Genomic DNA, 20053 nt, shown 5'->3' with positions numbered 1-20053 from the left:
AAGTAATAAAATCGGGAAAAATACGAGCAAATGGGGGATAAGGATTTTTTCTTACACCAAATAAAAACCCGTTTTAGTATTTTTTATTTTGGTAAATAAAAAAAATAATATTTTGGTATTTTTTAATATTTTATTATTTTTGTAATGTTTTATTATGGGTTTTATAAAAATAATATAAAAATAAAAATTATCAAAATATTATAACTTTTTTATTTACCAAAATATATATAATTTTTTATTTACCAAAATATATCAAAAAAGTAAAAACAAAAAAACTAAAAAGAGGAAAAACACACTAAATTAATAAATTAATTTTACACTAAATACACTAAATAATACGAGTAAATGGCGGGGATAATGGTTTTTTACACTAAATTAATTTTTTACACTAAATTAATAAATTTAAAACATTATGTAAAATTATAAAATTAGAAATGAAGATATTTTTTAAAGTAATAAAATGCGGAGAAAAAAATACGAACAAATGGCCGAAGTAAGAATTTTTTACTAACTTTTTTTTCAACTTGCAGGCATCGCAATGGCTTCATTGATTAGCACCAAAAGCCACATATCTGATGCGGCTAATAACGCGATATGATTTATTATTTATTAATCACGAGTTCTATTTATTTAAAAAGGATAGACGTACAAAGAAATAATGTTATCGTAAAATTTTTTCTGTAATTTAATACTATCAGGACTCGTACCAAGTTTTAAGGGGCCATGTGAGTGTTTTGAAGAATACTCCGGATGCACGGTTGATGCCGTACTTAGAGCTAGCCGGATTTGGGTCCGTAGCACAAATCCGGTACACCGTCTTGCGCTTTGATTTATTATCTGCGCTAGTGGAGCGGTGGCGCCCGGAGACCCACACTTTTCATTTTTCGTGCGGGGAGTGCACGATGACCTTGGAGGATGTAGCGTTGCAGCTTGGGCTCTCAATTGACGGGAGTCCCGTAACGGGATTATCTGCATTTACCGATCCGGATGCACTTTGCTATCAGCTTCTAGGAGACTCACCAGGGGACGGTGAGTCATATTTTTCGCGCTTACAATTTACATGGCTGAAAGCCAAGTATGGACAATTATCAGCGACAGCCACTGAAGGCGAGTTGATGTGCACTGCTCGAGCGTACATCATGCATATCATAGGGGGAGAAATCATGCATGATGCAAGCAAAAACAAGGTGCATTTGATGTACTTGCCCCTGTTAGCTGACTTGTCCAGTGTTAGCTCCTATAGCTGGGGCTCAGCCGTGCTAGCAGTCTTGTATCGAGAGCTTTGTCGGGCGACAGATCTGAAAGTTCGCGACATTGGCGGATGCCTCTCACTGCTGCAGACCGGGCGCTGTATCGGATGCCATTTTTGGCATCGGTTAGACACCAACCGTATGTTTATCCACTGCTGAACAGGTGATAAAATATAACTTCTCATTATTTGTAGTCATAATATATTGACTAATGTTACCAACTCTAAACGCTATATTTGTTTTTTGTAGGTGAAGTGCTCGTCCGGGTATCGGGAAGTCGTACAATGTCCTGCTATACCGCCTCATGATTGAACAGTATGCCCGGGATGGGGTAAGATGCTATTCTAATATTCATGCTATTCTAATATTCATGACATCTTACTTTCTATATCTTATGCACACGTTATGACTAATTATAACCATGTTATTAATCATGCAGTTTATATGGACGCCGTATCGAACGCCAGAAATTACCGCCGTGGTACCCTCGTCTGCGTACGTGCATTCGTACATATGGTGCACTAACGCACCAATTATAAATTTCAACATGGTCGAGTGGTATCACGGGGATCGGGTGCTACGGCAGTTTGGCTTCATTCAACCTATCCCGGATCCGCCGTGTGAGGTGGGAGAAGTTCACGGCAAGAATAAGAGAGGAAAATCGATGATAGATTGGGGAATTAAGCACCGAAAATTTGTGGCGCTGTGGAACGATCGATTTCGTCGAAGACCTCAGATGGTTATGGCTACCGACTCGCAACCATCAGTAGAGTATATGCAATGGTACTATAGTTGCGGAAAGCCATATTTATACGGAGGCCAGCCGATTGTAATCCCCCCGCACATGCAGCGACATGGGGGATCGGCCACAGCGGCCCAGCATGATCTGGATCCCATGGCATATTATTCTCAGGAACCACCGGAGCCCGAGCAGGAGCCCCAGCCAGATCCGGAACAATCTGGATTTGTCGGTTCAGATAGCTATCATCCGGATTTGTCAGGCACTGACAATTTGCCGAGCTTCTCAGGGCCAGAATATGCATACGAATTTGAACTATTCGGATCCTACTCGCCCGGCCCATATCCGTGCATCAAGTTCATTATGGGACTCCTCAAAATGATTTCATCCCTAGTACTACACCACCACTTCGCTAAATGATAATGTGTCGTCGTCGGGCACCCGAACGTGACCGTCGACCTCCGAATAGGTATACCCCTAGGACTACACCATCGAACCATCAATTTTAGGGGTGTATGGCACATGTTTGTACATTAACACGTTTGTACTTTTTTGTATCAATTTAATTATTCTAATTTAATTATTCTAGTTTTAGTTATTGTGCTTATTGTTCAATTTCTTTTTACCAATTTAATTATTTTAAAGTTGCATTATATTAAAGCTTAATTTAAGGTTATATGCCTCCATTTTCGATATAATATTAATAATTCCAAACGCCTTATTTTTCTTTCTTTCCTCTCATTTCCTTTTCTTTCCTCTCCTTTCCTTTTCCTTCTTTTTCTTTCTTCCTTTCTTTCTTCTTCTTCCCCTCTCCTTCTTCCCCACCAACCGACCACCCTTAAATTCAAGGGTGGTGCCGCCAACCTGGTTCCCTTGTTTGGTGCCGCCAACCTGCTTCCCTCCACCTGGGAGTTGTCAAATCGATTGTTTTTTTTTTCTATTTTTTTGTTTTTATATATTTTGGTAAATAAAAAAAATATATTTTGGTAAATAAAAAAAAGTTATAACATTTTAGTAATTTTTTATTTGTTTATATTATTTTTGTAAAAACCCTTTATATCTTTCATGTTTGATCTATCGTAACTAATGCTGTCATGTTTTTTATTCTTTTCATGTTTCAACTCCTTGCCTTTGGGAATGGAAATGCGCGCTTTTATTACATTCCTCAAAATTTGTATAAATACTATGCATCTTCTCATATTTGATCACTTTTCCATTATTTGTCCTTGCCTTCATATCACATTTCCTACTTTTAACTTTTTACTCTAATTTAATATTTAAATTTCACACTTTCCCTAATTTGCTATCTAACCTATTTTTAGGTTTAATTAAATATTTAAATTCATTAAACGTTATACAAGTTACGCTATAAAAATATTGTCAGTATTAAAGAAAATTAATATTAAGAAATAGGTATTGGGCTACGCTTAGTGAATTAAAAGAGATTTATTATTTTTAATTAATGAACTAAAAGTAATTGAACATATAAAATACAAAAAAAACAGTATGTCATCCGTCACATGTCGGTCATACATTGATTATTTTGCTACCTCATAAAAAATAGCATTGTCAATATATTGGAGTATTTTGTAAACGTTTGTCAAGTTCAAGTACCAAATCGAACAAAAAAAGAATATTAGGTACCAAATTAGGAAAAAGTATCAAGTTCAAATACCAAATATCTTTTGGTGATGTTTTCATAATAAGTCTTCCAATTTGCTTATATTCAATAATTCTACTTACATTTTTACATAATAAGCCACTTTTAATTTTAAAATCGCTTAAAAAAGTCTTTTAAGTTATCAATATTTAAAAAATTAAATACACTATTAAGATTCAAATATATATTTTAAATTATAAATAATGTTACAATAAATTATTCAATGATCACAAATTTTAAAATCAACAATAATTTACATTCACTAATTAAAATTAAAAATTAAAATTACGGTAGAACATATATAAATAGAATTTCACACAATATATTATTATAATATTTAATTTTAAAAGTAATTTCAAAATATGGTTATTTAAATTCAATCTAATATCAAATGTGTGTTTTTAAAATTAAACTTATATATATTATTTTAATTTAAAAACCATATTATTAATAAAACATTACAAATTTTATAAAAAAAATTTAAAAAAATTAAATAATATATGTAGTAGGCCCAAATTGGCCCAGGCCAGTGTGGAATAAATAATGGGACACAGCCCAATTTTTACAAAGCCCGAATTAAACCCTAGCCTTAACCCCCTCAAAAAAAGAGAACCATAGCAGCAAGTAGCGCCGCAAGCCCCCGTCTTCAGCGCCTCCAGCAGCATCCGGACGCCGCAAGTTTCGGCCTCCACGCATGCCAAACTCTCCACGCACCTGCAAACACGGACTTAGAGAGTCCATTAGCAAAAATATAGTGTAAAACAAATAAGTTTTAGGCTATATAATGCCGTTTGATTTTGTAAAAAAGGAGGACATGAAAATCAGAGAGAAAAATCAATAGAAAGCAAATATCAGTTTTAAGGTGATTTATTAAAATTTCTTTAGTTTTTTTTTTTTATTTTTGTTTAGTTTCTGTGCATACAAAAGTAAAAGAAAAGGGAGAGAGGCTTACCTCGCCTCGGATCGGCTCGAAAAGGGTTAAAAACCCAATTTGCGCGCCTCCCACCCTTTGGTTGCGATGAAACCACACGGACGGACGGCCATGCGAAACCCTAGCAGGGAAATTTTTTCCTTCCTTTCATTTTTTTCTTTTATTCTCTGCAAATTGATTTTTTTAAAAAATACCGCTTTAAATAGCGAGTAAAGCGGTACTGCTTTTGTCCAGCCTTGACCCATGCGGTGACCGACTCGAAGGGAGGATCTGCGTTGGCTTTTAAGGTCTAATTGCGCATTTGGCCCTGCTTTTTTGTGACTTGTTTCATCAAACCGATTTGTTCTTTTGCAAATTGAGTCGCATTTTTTGTGTGTTCCAATTTAACCCATTGGTGTGCAGCGTTTTGGGAAGGATGGGATAATTTCCTTTGGTCCTCCATTGTTACGCTGCAGTATTCGAGTGGGCCCTTTTTAAATTTTATTTTAAATTACCCCATTGCTTCGTTTTAACTCAATTTAATCCATTTTTTTGTTTTTATCATAATTATGCTATATCATTTTATTTTATCCTATTTATTGATATTATTAATATTATTATTATTATTATTATTATTATTATATACGCCTATCTTAATGCTTAATTAATACATATATGTTTTAAATTTTCATGAACACATGCATTCATACATTTTTTTAAAACTTTTTTACAGTTTTAACTTTCTCATATTTTATATTCCATATATATACTTATACGTTTTAAAATAGATACATATATGCATACATATTTTAGTTCTTATATACACATATTTCATATATTTTTATATATTCTGCTCCCATAGTTTATATAAATAAATATGTACATATATATGTGTATATGCCTACATTTTCTAATTCATATGCATTTTTACACATACATGTTTTTAGAAATTATTATAAATTTTGTTTTATTGGTTCACTTATATATGCATTAACGTATGTACATTTTTTTATTTTTACAATTTTCATATTCACCCATACATGCATTTTTATATATATTGCATTCCATCTTTTTATATGTGTTATTGTATGTGTGTTAAGTATATGTGTATACATATCTGCAAATTTGCTTACTGTACTTGTATATATATTTGTAAATATTTATTCATATATGCTTTAAATTAAAGTATTTGTCTCATAATTGTTCATTGAGGTTTTCAACATACTTTTTAGAAATTATTTCTTTTTTGGTTTTATCAAAGCCTTAAAATCAATTTTTCTCAATTCATAAGTTTTTGTGAATAAAAAACAATATTCAAGGTTTTGGGATTGTCGAGGAAAATTGAGCCCTAACGTATTGGGTTCTGATTTTCTTTGCTGATTTCAAATTACCGAGGATATTCTTTATTTTAAATATACGAGCACCAAAAATCATTTTTGGGAACTTAATTTGTCGTGCCCTAACGTATTGGGTGTGGCATGTTACCTTCTCGAAATGAAGATTTTCGCATAAAATAAAAAGTGATATTCAAAGTTCGAGGATTATGAGGAATTGTACCCTAACGTATTGGGACTCGATTTCTTTACATGACTTGAGCAATTTGTTATCCTTTTGCAAGTTTCATCATTCAAGCTTATTTTAAAATTTTTTTTAACTTTCGACACTAAGACATTAAATAATCAATTTGGTACCAATTTTGGGCGTTACGAGGGTGCTAACCCTACCTCGTGCATAACTGACTTCCGAACTCGTTTTCTCAAAATTCGTAGACCAAAATCATTTTAAGGTGAGCCGATCACACCTTAATAAAGGATCGGTGGCGACTCCAATTTTTATTTTTAAAATCGACAACCAAATTTTTGTTTTTCAAAAAAACGGTTTCGACAATATATATAATCAATTTGTGCATTAGAGGGCAAAAAGAACTAATATATAATAGTTTGTGATTTGGTTGAGCGAAATTTATTGCATTAATAACATAATTTTATATAAATGTATATTGGTTAAATTGTTTGATTATTCATTGGTATTATTATAAATAAGTTTAATTTACGTATATTTATTTTCTCATTTTAGTATTTAAATATTTTTTTGTTTCAATTTAGTACCTAAGTATTAGTCCATTATAGTTTTAAAAAATTGATGGTCACGGGCTCTATATATATATATATATACCATTCGAGCTTATTTCATAGCTTTAAGATTTAATTTTATTATTCTCACTAATTCATCATAATTTCGTATACACAACTCAAACAAATATTCAAAATCACATACATATCATAACCAATCTAACCGATTTCAAATTTCCATTATATAATTTCACACATGTATTTATCAAAATTTCACGAAATAAAGTATATAATTATTATGTCCATGTTTATACATGTTTCAAAAATTTTAAAACAGTCTTTATACTTCAGATTTTACAGTTTTACAATACAGTCTCTGAAAATCAAATTTTGTAGTTTTATAATTTAGTCCTTAAAATCCAAAATTTCACTATTCTACAATTTAATCCTTAAAACATATTTTATTCCTTCTAAAACAGCCCAGAATTCCCATGTTTTACAGTCAGCTCCTTTTTAGTCCATCTTTCACAAATTTCCTATTTAATCTTTACTGAAATTTTACTATTTATACTTTCTTTTCTAATGTCAAATTTTGACTTTACTATTATTATTCAATTGATAAACTCTTACTTTTTGGGAAATTTTGTTATTTTTCTTTTAAACATTACTATTAGTGACATTGAGATTTTTGGGATGTTACAGATATGATATGTAGTAAAATTAGAAGTGGAGAATACAAGAATTACTGGAAGAAAATGCTAATCTGGGTTTTCTTAGAAATGGGTTTTTGTTGAAGGATCAAGAAGGGTGAAAAGAAATTTAATAAAAAATAATTAAGAAATACATTATATTAATAATATATTTTTTCTTTTCAACAAAAAATAGTTTATGAAAATATAGTCAAGCCACGTGGCTTTATTTGATTGGCCGTCAGATTTTTTTTATTTCTGTTAAAAGTTGGACCAAAACCATAACAAATCAATACTTTAAGTATCAAATTGGGTAAAAAAAAAGTTTAAGTACCAAAGTTATGCTTCAAGGGCTAAATCGTAAATTATGTCTTATAAATATTAGAGTTTGAGTATATCATCAATCCCACCTGACCTTTCCTTCAAAATAAAAAAGGGTAAATTATAGCATTAGTCACTAAATTAAGGATAAGTTATCGTTTTGGTCACTTAACTAAAAAAAACTTATAATTTGATCGCTTAACTATTAAAAAATTCTCATTTAAGTCACTAGGCCGTTAAAATTGATGCTATATGACTTTCACTGTTTGCACTGTTTACACAAATCAGAAGCTCTCTTTTACCTTCTCTTCTACAGTTCGATTTTTTTCATGAAATAACTTTGGATGTCACAAATTTGCGAATCAAAATTCAAACAGTTTTTTCTCTGATCTCTAACACTGGTCATCAGATCAACTTGGATCTAAGATATGTTCTTTTACTCGTCGATGGATATTGAGTCAAATTAAAGCGAAATAAATTTCAATTGTCCCTTCGTCGTTTTTATCATCATATATTCAAAGCTAATGGATATTTTGATTAATCTTTCTAATTTTAAACTTTTTTTTTAATACTAGAATTTAACTTGGCATTCTTTCAAAATCATAATATGTATAAGTCGAACTTCCAAAATAATATAATTGATGTTATCCCGTTTTTATTTCTATATTAAAAAGGGTAATATTTCACAGAGAAGGGATAAATAAGTAATTCATAATTTTTAGGTAGAATAATATTCCAACTTCAATTATTTGTGAAACAAATAAACAATATAATGGAGTTAGTACGGGTTAAAACATTTTGATTAGAATGAGATTGGGATTAATTCATGAAATAAATTATTAGTTTTGTAGGAACGAGGAAAGTCGAAGGAAAAGTGAGGCAACGTCACGCTATCCAAAACACAAGTAAGGGACGTGCCTTGCACGCGATTACCAACCCCAACATTATAAACCCTTTCACATTTCCTCTCTTCTTCCTAAATTTTTCAGGAGAAAACAAAGATGGATTCTTATTCTTCTTGGTTGAATTCTTTCTTAGTTCGCTTCAGACTGTCTGCCAATCTCTTCCTTTCACAATTCGAACCTTTGGCTCTGCTTCTCGCCCCTCTGCTCACTCTCTTTATCGCCCGTCTACTTCACTCGCTCCTTTCCGTTATTCACGAGAAAGGCCTCAAAGCTACGGTCTTAGTCTTGTTCATGAGTTCCATCAAGTAATCTATTAAAACTTATATGTTTTATTTTATTTACGTTTCAGAGCGGAAATATTCATTTTCATTGACTAATCAATTTGTTCTCCATTTTGCAAAAAAACATCATTCTTTTTTTTTTACGAAAAAAGGTTGGTTCCTGGTGTTCAGAGTTATATTGATGCAGAGAAGCAAAAGGTCAGATTATATATATTCTTATAATTTAAGGCATATTTATTGATTTTTTAAAATGATTTATACACTCAGTTTTATTCGTGCTGCGGATTAATGCTTAGTTTTGATTCGTTCCTAACAATAGAAATTTATTTTTCTTTTTGTTTGGGCAATGAATGAAAGAATATATTGTAACTGGATCAGGAATAACTGGAAGCATTTAATACGCGTCCGCTGAGTTGCATTCATAGCATTTGTTAGTGTAGTAGTATTATGATGCTATAAAAATTCCAACGCTGGCCGCTACTACTGTTTGTGGATATCTGAAAACACATTAATGGCTTGCATTTTATAGTATGGTACGGTTCCTTGGATTTATTTGATTTCTTTTATTTGGCATCATAGAGGGCCTTACTCTATATCAGTGAATGATTAGTTCATTTCTTGTATTACAGTTATAGTCGCTGGCGCTATTTAGAATTTTCTCTCTGATTGATATAATTTTTTTTACCTACTTTTTGTGCATTTAATAAGGGAACTCATAAATAGAATTTCAAAAAAAAGGGCTTGCAGTTTGGGTTGTGAGACTGTAGTGTAGCACTTTTTTTGGTGTTTGTCTAGATGGAAATGTACTGTGTATTTGTTTAAACTATGCATAAGTGCTACTGTGTATTTGTTTAAACTAAGCATGAGTGCTGCTTTCATTGAACTGTAAGAGCCAAAGAGAGATAAATAATGTTGGAATATTGGTGTAGAATAGCCAAAGCCTGAATGACACCATCAGGGATGTTGTTTATTGATTATATAGTGAATTCAGTGGAAGTGTTTCTTACATCGTTTAACTATTATATTTTAAACTCCTGTTGGATGAAATTCTGCGGAAGTGCATAAGTATTCATTATAACATGAATTAGAGAAGGCTTGTGATTGTTGTTTCAACATGTTGTAGAGACACTTGTGTTCTTGCTTCTAGAACTAGAATACTAATATCTGCTCTAGATGCATCATGCAATTTTGTTTTTAAATATTGTTTGTGGATTTTATGTTCCAATCAGTCAGATCTTAGTAAATTTTGTCTTTAAAATTTGGATGAATATAATTTGTTACATATATCGGTCTGAATAATGCAGGTTGTGGATAAGCTACAATCTGGTAGCAAATCCAAAAGAGAACACTGGAGGACAGAGTTGCCAACCACAGGTTTAGGAGTGGGTGTTATAGAGGAAATGAAAGATGTAAAGAGCAATGATGCTGATTGGAAAGGAAAATGCTCCGGTACAGTGTATGTTTATAATTTTGTCTGAGAGAAAAATTGTATGTGTTTTGTTATTTCAAATATAAATCAGTTTTTGTTGAATTGTGCTTGAGCTTGATAAATTATGGGTTTACTTTTGTCCAGCTACATTGGTGGAAGTGAATCTGAAGGACATTTTTCTTTGATCAATGAGGCAAGCTCGATGTTAGTAAGATACCCTAATTTCTCAATTTAAAAAAAAAAATAAAAATTCCTGAGAACATCTCTGGTATGTTGTTATTTTCAATGCTTTGAACTCATTTGATTGGATTGGAAGTTTCAGATAATTACTTGACACTATCTTGGTTACCAAAAAGAGTGTTTAAAATACTCTATTTGCGTCAGTTAAAGATTTATATCCTTTCTATTATTACTTTGAGGAAATCATGTCTACCCCACTCCACTTTCAGCTACACATTTTTAAAAAGTGCTGTTGACTATTTTCAGGTTTGCACATACCAACCCATTACATTTAGATGTGTTTCAGAGTGTGGCGCGATTTGAGGCTGAAGTGGTTGCTATGACAGCAGATCTACTTGGCAGTAAAGAGAAGGCTTCTGGAGGACAAGTTTGTGGAAACATGACATCAGGAGGAACTGAGAGCATATTATTAGCAGTGAAAACATCTCGGGATTACATGAAGGCGAAGAAGGGAATTACAAGGCCAGAAATGTAAGCTTTTCCTGATATCTACTTAAAATCATTTCATTAATTTATTATCAATCCCGATTTTATCAATTTGAATTATTCGATTCCAAACCATAGGATAATAGCTGAATCTGCACATTCAGCATATGACAAGGCAGCACAATATTTTAACATCAAACTCCGTCGCGTCCCTGTCAATAAAGAATTTAAAGCAGATGTTAAAGCAATCAGAAAACAAATTAACAGAAAGACAATCTTGGTATGCATGCCTATATTATTTGCAGTAATCTTATATGCAGCTAAGGTCTTTGTTGTAAGTTGGCCTGACAAAAATCTTATGATTCTGCAGATTGTTGGATCTGCACCTGGGTATCCTCATGGCATCATTGACCCTATTGAGGTAAGCCACTAATTTCATCAGGGTAGGAAAAGCTTTTAAATGTAATTTGTTAATGTTGTATTTTACTTGGGAGCCTTTCTGATAAAATATAGCATCCTTCTCACAGGAGCTTGGTAAACTGGCTGATAGCTATGGAATTTGTCTCCATGTTGACCTTTGTCTTGGTGGCTTTGTGTTGCCTTTTGCTCGTAAACTCGGGTACGTGCTGCTGAACTCTCAGTTGTATTAGATCATATTATTTATTTTCTTTTCAACATGGACTAAGATATTGGAATTGTGGTAGTCATCTTGTCCTTGTTAAATTTGGTTCTTGTTCTTTGAAGAGGGTAGTTGTCTATTGTTGATTTGGTACTGGCTTCCCTCGTTAAGGAACTGTTTATTTGAGTCATCAAAACTTTTTAAAAATTGATACCAACCTGTTTAGTAGTTCTAGTTTTCAATGAATAACTGATTATTCACTTTATTCTGAAGAAGTTGAGTGTTTTTCCCTGTAAGAGATTAGTATTTCTCTCTTCTATGCAGTTGTTGAATGCGCTAAGGTTTTTTTACTCTGGATAAGTGTCTTCACTTTTATTGACATTATTTTTTCCTTTGAATGAATTTATCAACTTGTGTGTTTTATGCCATTGAGTTGATTGTGTGATCTGCATAACCTGCTATCAGGTGCAATTTTATCAGGAAACTGTTTTATATGATTGGGGCTGCCACTTTATTCATTATTTCACTATGATAGTATCAATTTACCTTTTCTTTTTCCAATTTTTATCTTAATTAACGGATACCTTGTATGGACTACAGGTAGTGGTTTTCTCCCTTTGATACTTGAATTCTTGTTTGGAAATGTTAGTGTTTTGTTTTTGAATTGGAGTAGAAAGTATTATCGGGAGCATAAGCTCTTAATATAATTGTTTCTGTTCCATCTCTATTACAGGAATGTTGGCTAAAACTTGATTGGTTATATGTTTTTCTCAGGTACCCAATTCCGCCATTTGATTTCACTGTTAGGGGAGTAACATCAATTTCAGCGGATGTGCATAAATATGGGCTGGCTCCTAAAGGAACGAGTGTAGTTCTTTACAGAAATCATGACATTAGAAAGGTATCTAACAGTTCTCTTTGAACAGTATTGAACATTGTTTGGGCTCTATTATTTGATTATATTTAGCTGCTGAAGTAAAGACTTTAAATTGGTGATTTGGAGGTATATGTCTCTACCGACAAATGTCAATTTTCTGTACAAGTTCTGCAATGCATATTATCTGTTTTTGTTGCTTTGATTCTGCCTTTTGACTATGTACATTGTATTAACATAAACTTGAATAGAAGTGTCAAGATTAAGTTTGATAAAATCGGATAAGTCAGTAAGGTTTATTTCAGATATTTGTCTAACATATTTCTGACACTTCTGATCAAGTTCTTATGATGTTTTCTTTTCATGTCATCTTTGCTTGGTGGCTACTAAATATTATGATGGATTTCTTGGCCGACTGTTCTTTAACAGCATCAATTTGTAGCTGGTAAGTAGAATCTCTACTGTCAAAGAAAAGGAAAAAGAGAAATATGCTTGAGATGGGAAGAAGGGGGATAGGAAAATCTTAGGGTTGTTTCAAACAGAAAACTGAGGCAGCCAGATCACTTCTAGGATAGTATTTCTGATTCTCGGGGCCATTTTAAACATTTAAGATGAGATGGAAAGCATTAGTTTGGTATAACAGGGAGGATTATTTTGAAAGAGAGCAGATACTGTGTTGATATTATCTTTCAGGTGCTAGAATTAATTCTTAATTTACGTATGAAATGTGGTACTCAGTTATATTTGTTTTATTTTTTTTCATGGACAGTTACTGAGTGGTCGGGTGGGCTTTATGTGTCTCCAACCATAGCTGGAAGCAGGCCTGGAGGAGTAATTGCTGGAGCTTGGGCAGCAATGATGTCTCTGGGACAACAAGGTAGCAAAATTCCTTTCTAGTGCACAATGCCTGAAGCTAGCAAATTGTCATCTACACTGTTAGATTATTCAGGGGTTCTGGTTTTTGGCTGATTATTGTTTCCTTGAAAACGCATAGGTTACTTGGAGAACACAAGAAAAATCATGGAAGTATCGAAGATGATTCAGAAAGGGTTCGAATTCATTTCACATTTTCCGCTGAATTCTTTAATATTGAGATATATAGAATAACAGCTATTTCAAATGGTAGGATAAAGGAGATTCCTGAGTTGTTCATCATTGGGAACCCAGACATGACAATCGTGGCATTTGGATCTGCTGTTCTGGACATATTTGAAGTCAATGATATCATGTCTGGCAAAGGTTGGCATTTAAATGCATTGCAGAGGCCCAACAGGTGACCACTGTTTGCCTCATTCTTTCTTTGCTTTTGCATTGAATTGACTTCCCTTAGTCATTTGAGATGAATTGTACCTCTGGTCGGCCTCTAGTATGATTGATTAAATGTGTTACTTTATTGTGAATTTTAGATGCTTTCATAGATACTTGTATACTTGTCTTCTCAAGTTGGAATCTGTTACCTTCGTAGCAATTTCTATTATCAGGACTGATTCTTTTCTTTGATGTGGTTGAAACAGCATTCATATCTGTGTCACTCTTCAACATGTACCAGTAGTTGATGCCTTCCTCCAGGATTTGAGGGAAGCTGTACAAACTGTAAGCATCTTTTTTTCTTTTTTGTCTGTAATGTTTACTGGTATGTTAGAGAAACTTTTGTAGTATTGGTAGTTGAGAATTTGCTGAATTATCAAAATTCGTTCGTTTATATATATGTTCCATTTCAGGTGAAAGAAAACCCAGGGCCGATAAGCGGAGGTCTAGCACCCATATACGGTGCTGCAGGGAAGATGCCAGATCGAGGCATGGTTCAAGATTTGTTGGTAAATTACATGGATGGTACATGCTAGTGCCCAAATAGAGCCGATGAAGGTTGATTTTAGATCCGTAAGAGTGGTGCATCCCGGAATCAAGTACAAAGAACTAGAGTTTGAGTCTCGGCCATTCATTACCTTGCCATCCCACACCTCAGTTCTGATCCATTTGCTTCTTCACAATATATTGGTTTGTAATTTGTACTATAAGAATTATGGTTAATTTAGGATGGAAATAAATGTATTTGTTTGCTTAACATCACTTCACTGAAAATCAATAATTACTGATTTTTACTTGATTAAAAATACATCCTGGTTTTATTTTAGTACTTTTTTCTTTTTGATTTATTAACAATGAATCAAGTAATTTAATAGTATAATTACTGATTTAAAAGAATAAAAAATCAATCAATAAATGCATACAATCTGAAATTGGTAAAATTTGGATAATAATGTTAAACAAACGTCTGAGGAGTTGGTGGGTACTTTTTATATTTTTATTTTACTTTCCTAATTTTTTTAAACTTTATACTTTATATATATATATATATGCATATATGTATTTCCACGATCTTCTAATACATACTTATACATCTTCTATTTTGTAAATATATACACATATACATACTTTTATTTTTTATCTTATTTTCATAATTATTACGTACATATATATATACCTATATACATACATTTTTTGTATATACATATTTTCATATTTTTATATATATTTAATAATTTATATATCTATATAAATCTAAATACATTTTTTATTCTTTTATTTTTTATAAATATATATATACATATTTTGTAAATACATGTACATATTATATATATATATATTATTCTTTTATTTCCATAACTTTTGCATACATGTATATATATGCATTGACATTTCATAATTCATATACTGAATATAATTTAAAATTAAGGTATGTGTTTCATGTTGTATATTAACATTATGTCATTTCTTTTTAAACAAGAAGATATATTTTGGTTTTGTCAAAACATCAAAATCATTTTCTCTTGATTCAAACGTTTTTTTTTGAATAAAAGTAATATTCGAAGTTTGGGATTTTCGAGGAAAATTGAGCCCTAACGTATTGGGTTCTGATTTTTTTTTGTTAATCTTAAATAACCGAGGATATTCTTTATTCAAAATGCATGGGTATAAAAATTATTTTTGAGAACTTAACTTGTCGTGCCCTAACGTATTGGGTGTGGCATGTTACTTTCTCGAAATGAAGATTTTCGCATAAAATAAAAGTGATATTCAAAGTTCGGAGATTATGAGGAATTGTACCCTAATGTATTGGGACTCGATTTCTTTACACGACTTGAACAATTGATTATCCTTTTTCAAATTTCATCATTCGAGTTGATTTTAAAATCTTTTTAACCTTCTACACTAAGACATTAAATGATCAATTTGGTACCGATTTTGGGCGTTACGAGGGTGCTAACCCTTCCTCGTGCGTAACTGACTCCCGGACTCATTTTCTCAAAATTCGTTGACCAAAATAGGGTAGGCCAATCACACCTTAATAAAGGATCGGTGGCAACTCCAGTTTAATTTTTAAAGTCGACAACTAAATTTTTATTTTCAAAAAACGGTTTCGACAATACTATCTTCTATGTCTATGGGCTGCAACTTCTGAGTCCAATAGTTAGTTATCAGTTGAAATTGTCATTTTAAATTTTGTTTATATCATTAGCAAACTTTTAATATCAAATACTTTAAAATAAATGAATAAATAGAGAGACATACAATCTGTTTTTCTTTTATTTTCTGTACAAGTAAGCAAATCTCACTTGAATTTGTGGTTGTTCTTTTTATAAACTGCACAAAGAATATATACACTGTACATTGTTTGGATTTCTTGGCTTTAATGTATATTTCTTTGATAGCTAAAATTATCTGCGAAACAAGCTATATTATTACCTGATATCAACCCCTACTTTTCAACTCTTTTTCACCTACTGAAGATACAGAGATGTATCTTATCCATGTCGGAATTCAATGTATGTTAACTATGTGAGGCTGAGTTTGCATGATAGCAACTTCATTCTCTTCCTCTGATTCAGCAAACAATGAATTTGGTGTCTCCTAATGGAACAACGGCAAAAAAACGTAGCTCTGATAAGCAAACAATAGACAACCAACCAGAACAGTAGGAAATACAAGCTGAATTAATGGCAAGTATTCACCTGATGCTGCCTTCGGCGAAGGAGGGCAGTCACTGTTTTAAAAATGACATACATTGGCAGGATAATTCCGATGGTCCGAAGTAATATCGACTGTAAAACAAAAGAAGTGATAAGTTTATAAGTCTAAAAAGTAAAGAATCTGATGGTATTCTTTAAATGCATGGGGGAAAAAGACGGCTTACGATAAATAATGGGAAAGAGAAGTCATCGCTTCCCCTTAGTAGGACAGGAAGAATATGCCGTAAAACCAAAAGAAGCATGAACTACAGATTAAAAGCACAACAAATTAGAAAAAGAACTTGAACACAAATATAGTCACACAATACTTTGTTTTTTTTTTCTTCTTAAAGATTAAAACATGAGCACAATATGATATGACAGTAATGTTTCCATATAATATCATACAATTCTTATATGTCAAGCGTGTCCAAATCTGTCGGACATTGATAAGCAGCGGCCTGCCATGTCAATCTAACAAGTTAAAACAGATTTTTCCCAAGGGAGAGGGAGAGAGACTTACAAGTATTGCAACCATACGGTAACCGGTTAAGCTTCTTGTAGTCGAAGCTAAATATTCATCATAGCGAGAATCCAGTAAGCTGTGATCTGTTGAGACCACTGCTATAAAGCCAGAATTGTTTAACTCCCTCCTAGATATCTCCCAATTGCCCCTGATTTCATAATAAAAAAGAAAGGCACAAAGGTTACTTATTCATAAAACTCCAGAGAAAAACGAAGCACTTTAAAATCTCTTAATCTGACTAGAAGTGCTTAGTTAATGCCTAAAACAGTTAAATTTCAAACAAAACTTACCTGAAGTTCATTGGAATACGCCCAATATGAAACAAGGGAGGTGGCGCGGTATAACCTGGCCTGAATTGCTGTAATACAGAAGATGTATGATCACATAAATTTAGGTAAGAAACTATATATCAATGAAGAATTTGAGCTCCATACCACTTTAAGAAGTTGGAGTTAGAAGGGGGAAAAAATGCTTTAACAAGAATCTTGGGTCGTGAATGTAAAATTATGGTACCTGATGGCATATTTCACAGGTAGTGTTGCCCTTCTCATTGCACCATCTCTGTACACATCTGCGATGCGCATACTGTAATTAAAATAAAAAGGGTTAGTAGAAAAATCAAGCTTCAACTAATCAGACTAGCTAAACCCTTCAGAAGGAAAATGCATATTCACAGGTTCCCCTAGACTGGATTATTTAAAAAGATTTACTGAAAATGAATGAGTATTGAAGGATATAGGAGCCCGATTGAAACTGATGATGTATTCAAACTTCCAAGGAGCAAAAACTACACAAAGTTCATCACATCATTCACCTAAAATTGGGAACAAAATGTTGTCAAAGTTGCAGGGCGCACTCTAGGCACTAGAACCCTTATATTGCATGAGGTGCAACGTGCAACACAAAAGTGCTCATATGAGTGAGTAAGGCGATATATGTATATGTGTAAGGCTAAGATATATAATTATAATAAGAAACTCTAAAAGAGTGATCTAATTTGTCTATAAAACATGCAAAAGTTTCACTTATGTTATCAAGTGCGGCGCCGTGAGAACACTGCAAATCATTATAGTGAAAATTTTGTGGGGTTATCTTAATATACATAACATTTACAGATATATTCAAATTCTGAAAAATTATCATCAAATAAGCACCAAACTAACCTTCAAGCTGCCACAACAAGCACAAGGGGTCTCCATATTCGAGTCTACATCCTCATCTTGGCATATCCTACATTCAACAATTTCCCCCAGGGAGGATAAATTCAACTTTGGAGAAGGGTTGAATACCTTAGTGTCATCAACCACTGATGCAGTGGCCTGAAAAGACCGGTTCCTGCTTTCAATTGCAGCTTCCAATGTGGATTCAGTTATCAACCGGTCCACTAGTAATACAAAATGATCCCCCATAATCAGATACAAAAATGAAAACTCAACAATCAGCTTTAAACAAGCCAAAGACAAGGCAGGAATGGTTTTGATCAAGTTCTCTTGTTTAATTTCCTGCTGTGAACAACAACTACAAAAGATTAGAAACAATCAAAAACTTTCAAAATTTAGGTGTTAGTATATAAGTATATAAGATTTAAGTTCATATAAGGCCCCTCTCAACTGCGGAACTGAAACCAGGAGAATTGGGGACACCCTAACAAGTGCAAGTAATAAAGTATGGACAAAAGCACCTCATAGAGAGTTAAGAAGAAATTTTCTCGGAAACGAACAGCATCAAAAGCTCAACATATTGTAGCAAATACAGATATAAAAAGTTTAAAATTTTGAAAAGGTTAAGCAGAGGAGGAAAAGGGAGAGATGAAAAGAAAAAGAGGGGCTTTTTGACAGGCACTTAATACAAATGCCTAGGAACAAGAAAACCCACAAAAGCAAACAAATTGGCATGAAGCCATTGAAGAAAATACATCCAAAAACATTCTAAAGAAAACAGAATGAAGAAAGGGAAGTACCCAAAGAAGCCAAAAAGACAAAAAGAAAGGAAAAGAGGAATGAGAGGGAAAAAGGTAGCAATAACAAAGGGGGCAAAAAAGAGAGAGTGCTTTACGATTACAAGAGCATTAAAGCATAAAAGAAAAGAGGAAACTTACAAGAAAGGGATCGTTTTTCTTCAAGCAAAGGGAGCTTCTTTTTGGGTTTCTGTGAAAAATAAGGTATGGGGTTTTGAGGTAAATAAGAATGTATTGGAATCCGGTGTTTCAGTTATTATATATGGGATTTCATTTCTGTTATGATTTTGGTGAGGGAGGAGGAAGATTCTTGAGCCACCACCCCGCATTTCCCGTTTTTATATTTTAAGAACAAGTACAGGTTTTTGCACTACCACCATCTCTTTCTTAATTATAGAGGATAATATTGGGTCAATATTGACGGACTAAGATGTAGACTTGTTCAAGTTGGGCCAGGCCCATTTAACTTTCTCTTTCTAAAATGAGATCAAATCAATTCAAATGGGAAAACGCTACAGACTAGACTAATGCGTGTGGAAATTTAAAACGTATAGTTTGAAACAAATATGTAAAATTTAGTAATTTTAATTGATTTCTATTAAAATGAAAAGACTAAAGTACTCTCGAGTAATAATAAAAAATTTAACTACAAGTTTTTTTTTTTTCGTAATTTCTTAGCCGAATTGAGAGCAGTCAATGGTTTAATAAATACTATAAAAATCAGAATTCTTTTTTTTAACTAATTTATAAACACATTTAAGTAACAATGACATAAACATTAATTATAGATTGCAAAGTCAATTAAAAATAGAAAAACATACATTAAAATTAAAACATTTAAAACATTAAATCTGTTGTGTTTTTTGAGTAATCTGTTTAGGTTTGTGGAGACTTCAGATAGTTCTATTTTATTTGGGCTAAGTTGTCGGCTAGTTTTTTTTTATTTGTCGGACGGTTTAGTTTAAGGGTTGGGTTTGTTTACCTAATTTAAAGTACTGTTCATTATAAAATATTAAGACTTAAATGTATGTAAAATAATTAAACTTTTAACGTATTATTATATGATGATGTGACATGAAAAATGTTGTATGTGAAAGGTTTATTTGATTTTTAAATAAATTTATGACGCCTTAATTTATTTTTTA

General features: G+C 32.5%; 2 protein-coding genes across 6 annotated transcripts; one reads left to right on the top strand and one right to left on the bottom strand.

Annotated features, from left to right (window-relative positions):
- The first annotated feature begins 8598 nt into the window (after nucleotides 1-8598).
- On the top strand, nucleotides 8599-14531 carry LOC105785734 (sphingosine-1-phosphate lyase). 3 transcript variants are annotated; one of them, XM_052633594.1, is made up of 15 exons: nucleotides 8599-8851; nucleotides 8980-9025; nucleotides 10132-10283; nucleotides 10401-10460; nucleotides 10743-10967; nucleotides 11061-11202; nucleotides 11293-11343; nucleotides 11450-11541; nucleotides 12316-12442; nucleotides 12845-12860; nucleotides 13185-13292; nucleotides 13410-13464; nucleotides 13542-13654; nucleotides 13930-14008; nucleotides 14137-14531. In XM_052633594.1, exons 1-14 carry the CDS (start codon nucleotides 8643-8645, stop codon nucleotides 13965-13967), a joined length of 1434 nt encoding a protein of 477 aa, XP_052489554.1. In that variant the 5' UTR covers nucleotides 8599-8642; the 3' UTR covers nucleotides 13968-14008; nucleotides 14137-14531. The 3 variants fall into 3 exon arrangements, with proteins under 3 accessions (XP_052489554.1, XP_012467332.1, XP_052489558.1); XM_012611878.2 differs by having other exon boundaries at nucleotides 8603-8851; nucleotides 13542-13688; XM_052633598.1 differs by lacking the exons at nucleotides 8599-8851; nucleotides 8980-9025 and having other exon boundaries at nucleotides 10133-10276; nucleotides 13542-13688.
- Nucleotides 14532-15981: 1450 nt separating this feature from the next.
- LOC105785733 (uncharacterized) lies at nucleotides 15982-19262 on the bottom strand. 3 transcript variants are annotated; one of them, XM_012611872.2, is made up of 8 exons: nucleotides 19050-19262; nucleotides 18115-18469; nucleotides 17465-17536; nucleotides 17242-17309; nucleotides 16949-17099; nucleotides 16611-16691; nucleotides 16429-16518; nucleotides 15982-16327 (listed from the first exon to the last, which is right to left on the bottom strand). In XM_012611872.2, exons 2-8 carry the CDS (start codon nucleotides 18358-18360, stop codon nucleotides 16238-16240), a joined length of 798 nt encoding a protein of 265 aa, XP_012467326.1. In that variant the 5' UTR covers nucleotides 18361-18469; nucleotides 19050-19262; the 3' UTR covers nucleotides 15982-16237. The 3 variants fall into 3 exon arrangements, with proteins under 3 accessions (XP_012467326.1, XP_052489549.1, XP_012467327.1); XM_052633589.1 differs by having other exon boundaries at nucleotides 18115-18453; XM_012611873.2 differs by having other exon boundaries at nucleotides 18115-18456; nucleotides 19050-19261.
- Between the last annotated feature and the right edge of the window lie 791 nt (nucleotides 19263-20053).

The sequence above is a fragment of the Gossypium raimondii genome, chromosome 1 (genome assembly GCF_025698545.1).
Source record: "Gossypium raimondii isolate GPD5lz chromosome 1, ASM2569854v1, whole genome shotgun sequence".
NCBI classification, from domain to species: domain Eukaryota; kingdom Viridiplantae; phylum Streptophyta; class Magnoliopsida; order Malvales; family Malvaceae; genus Gossypium; species Gossypium raimondii.
This window is presented reverse-complemented; position numbering and strand designations above follow the sequence as displayed.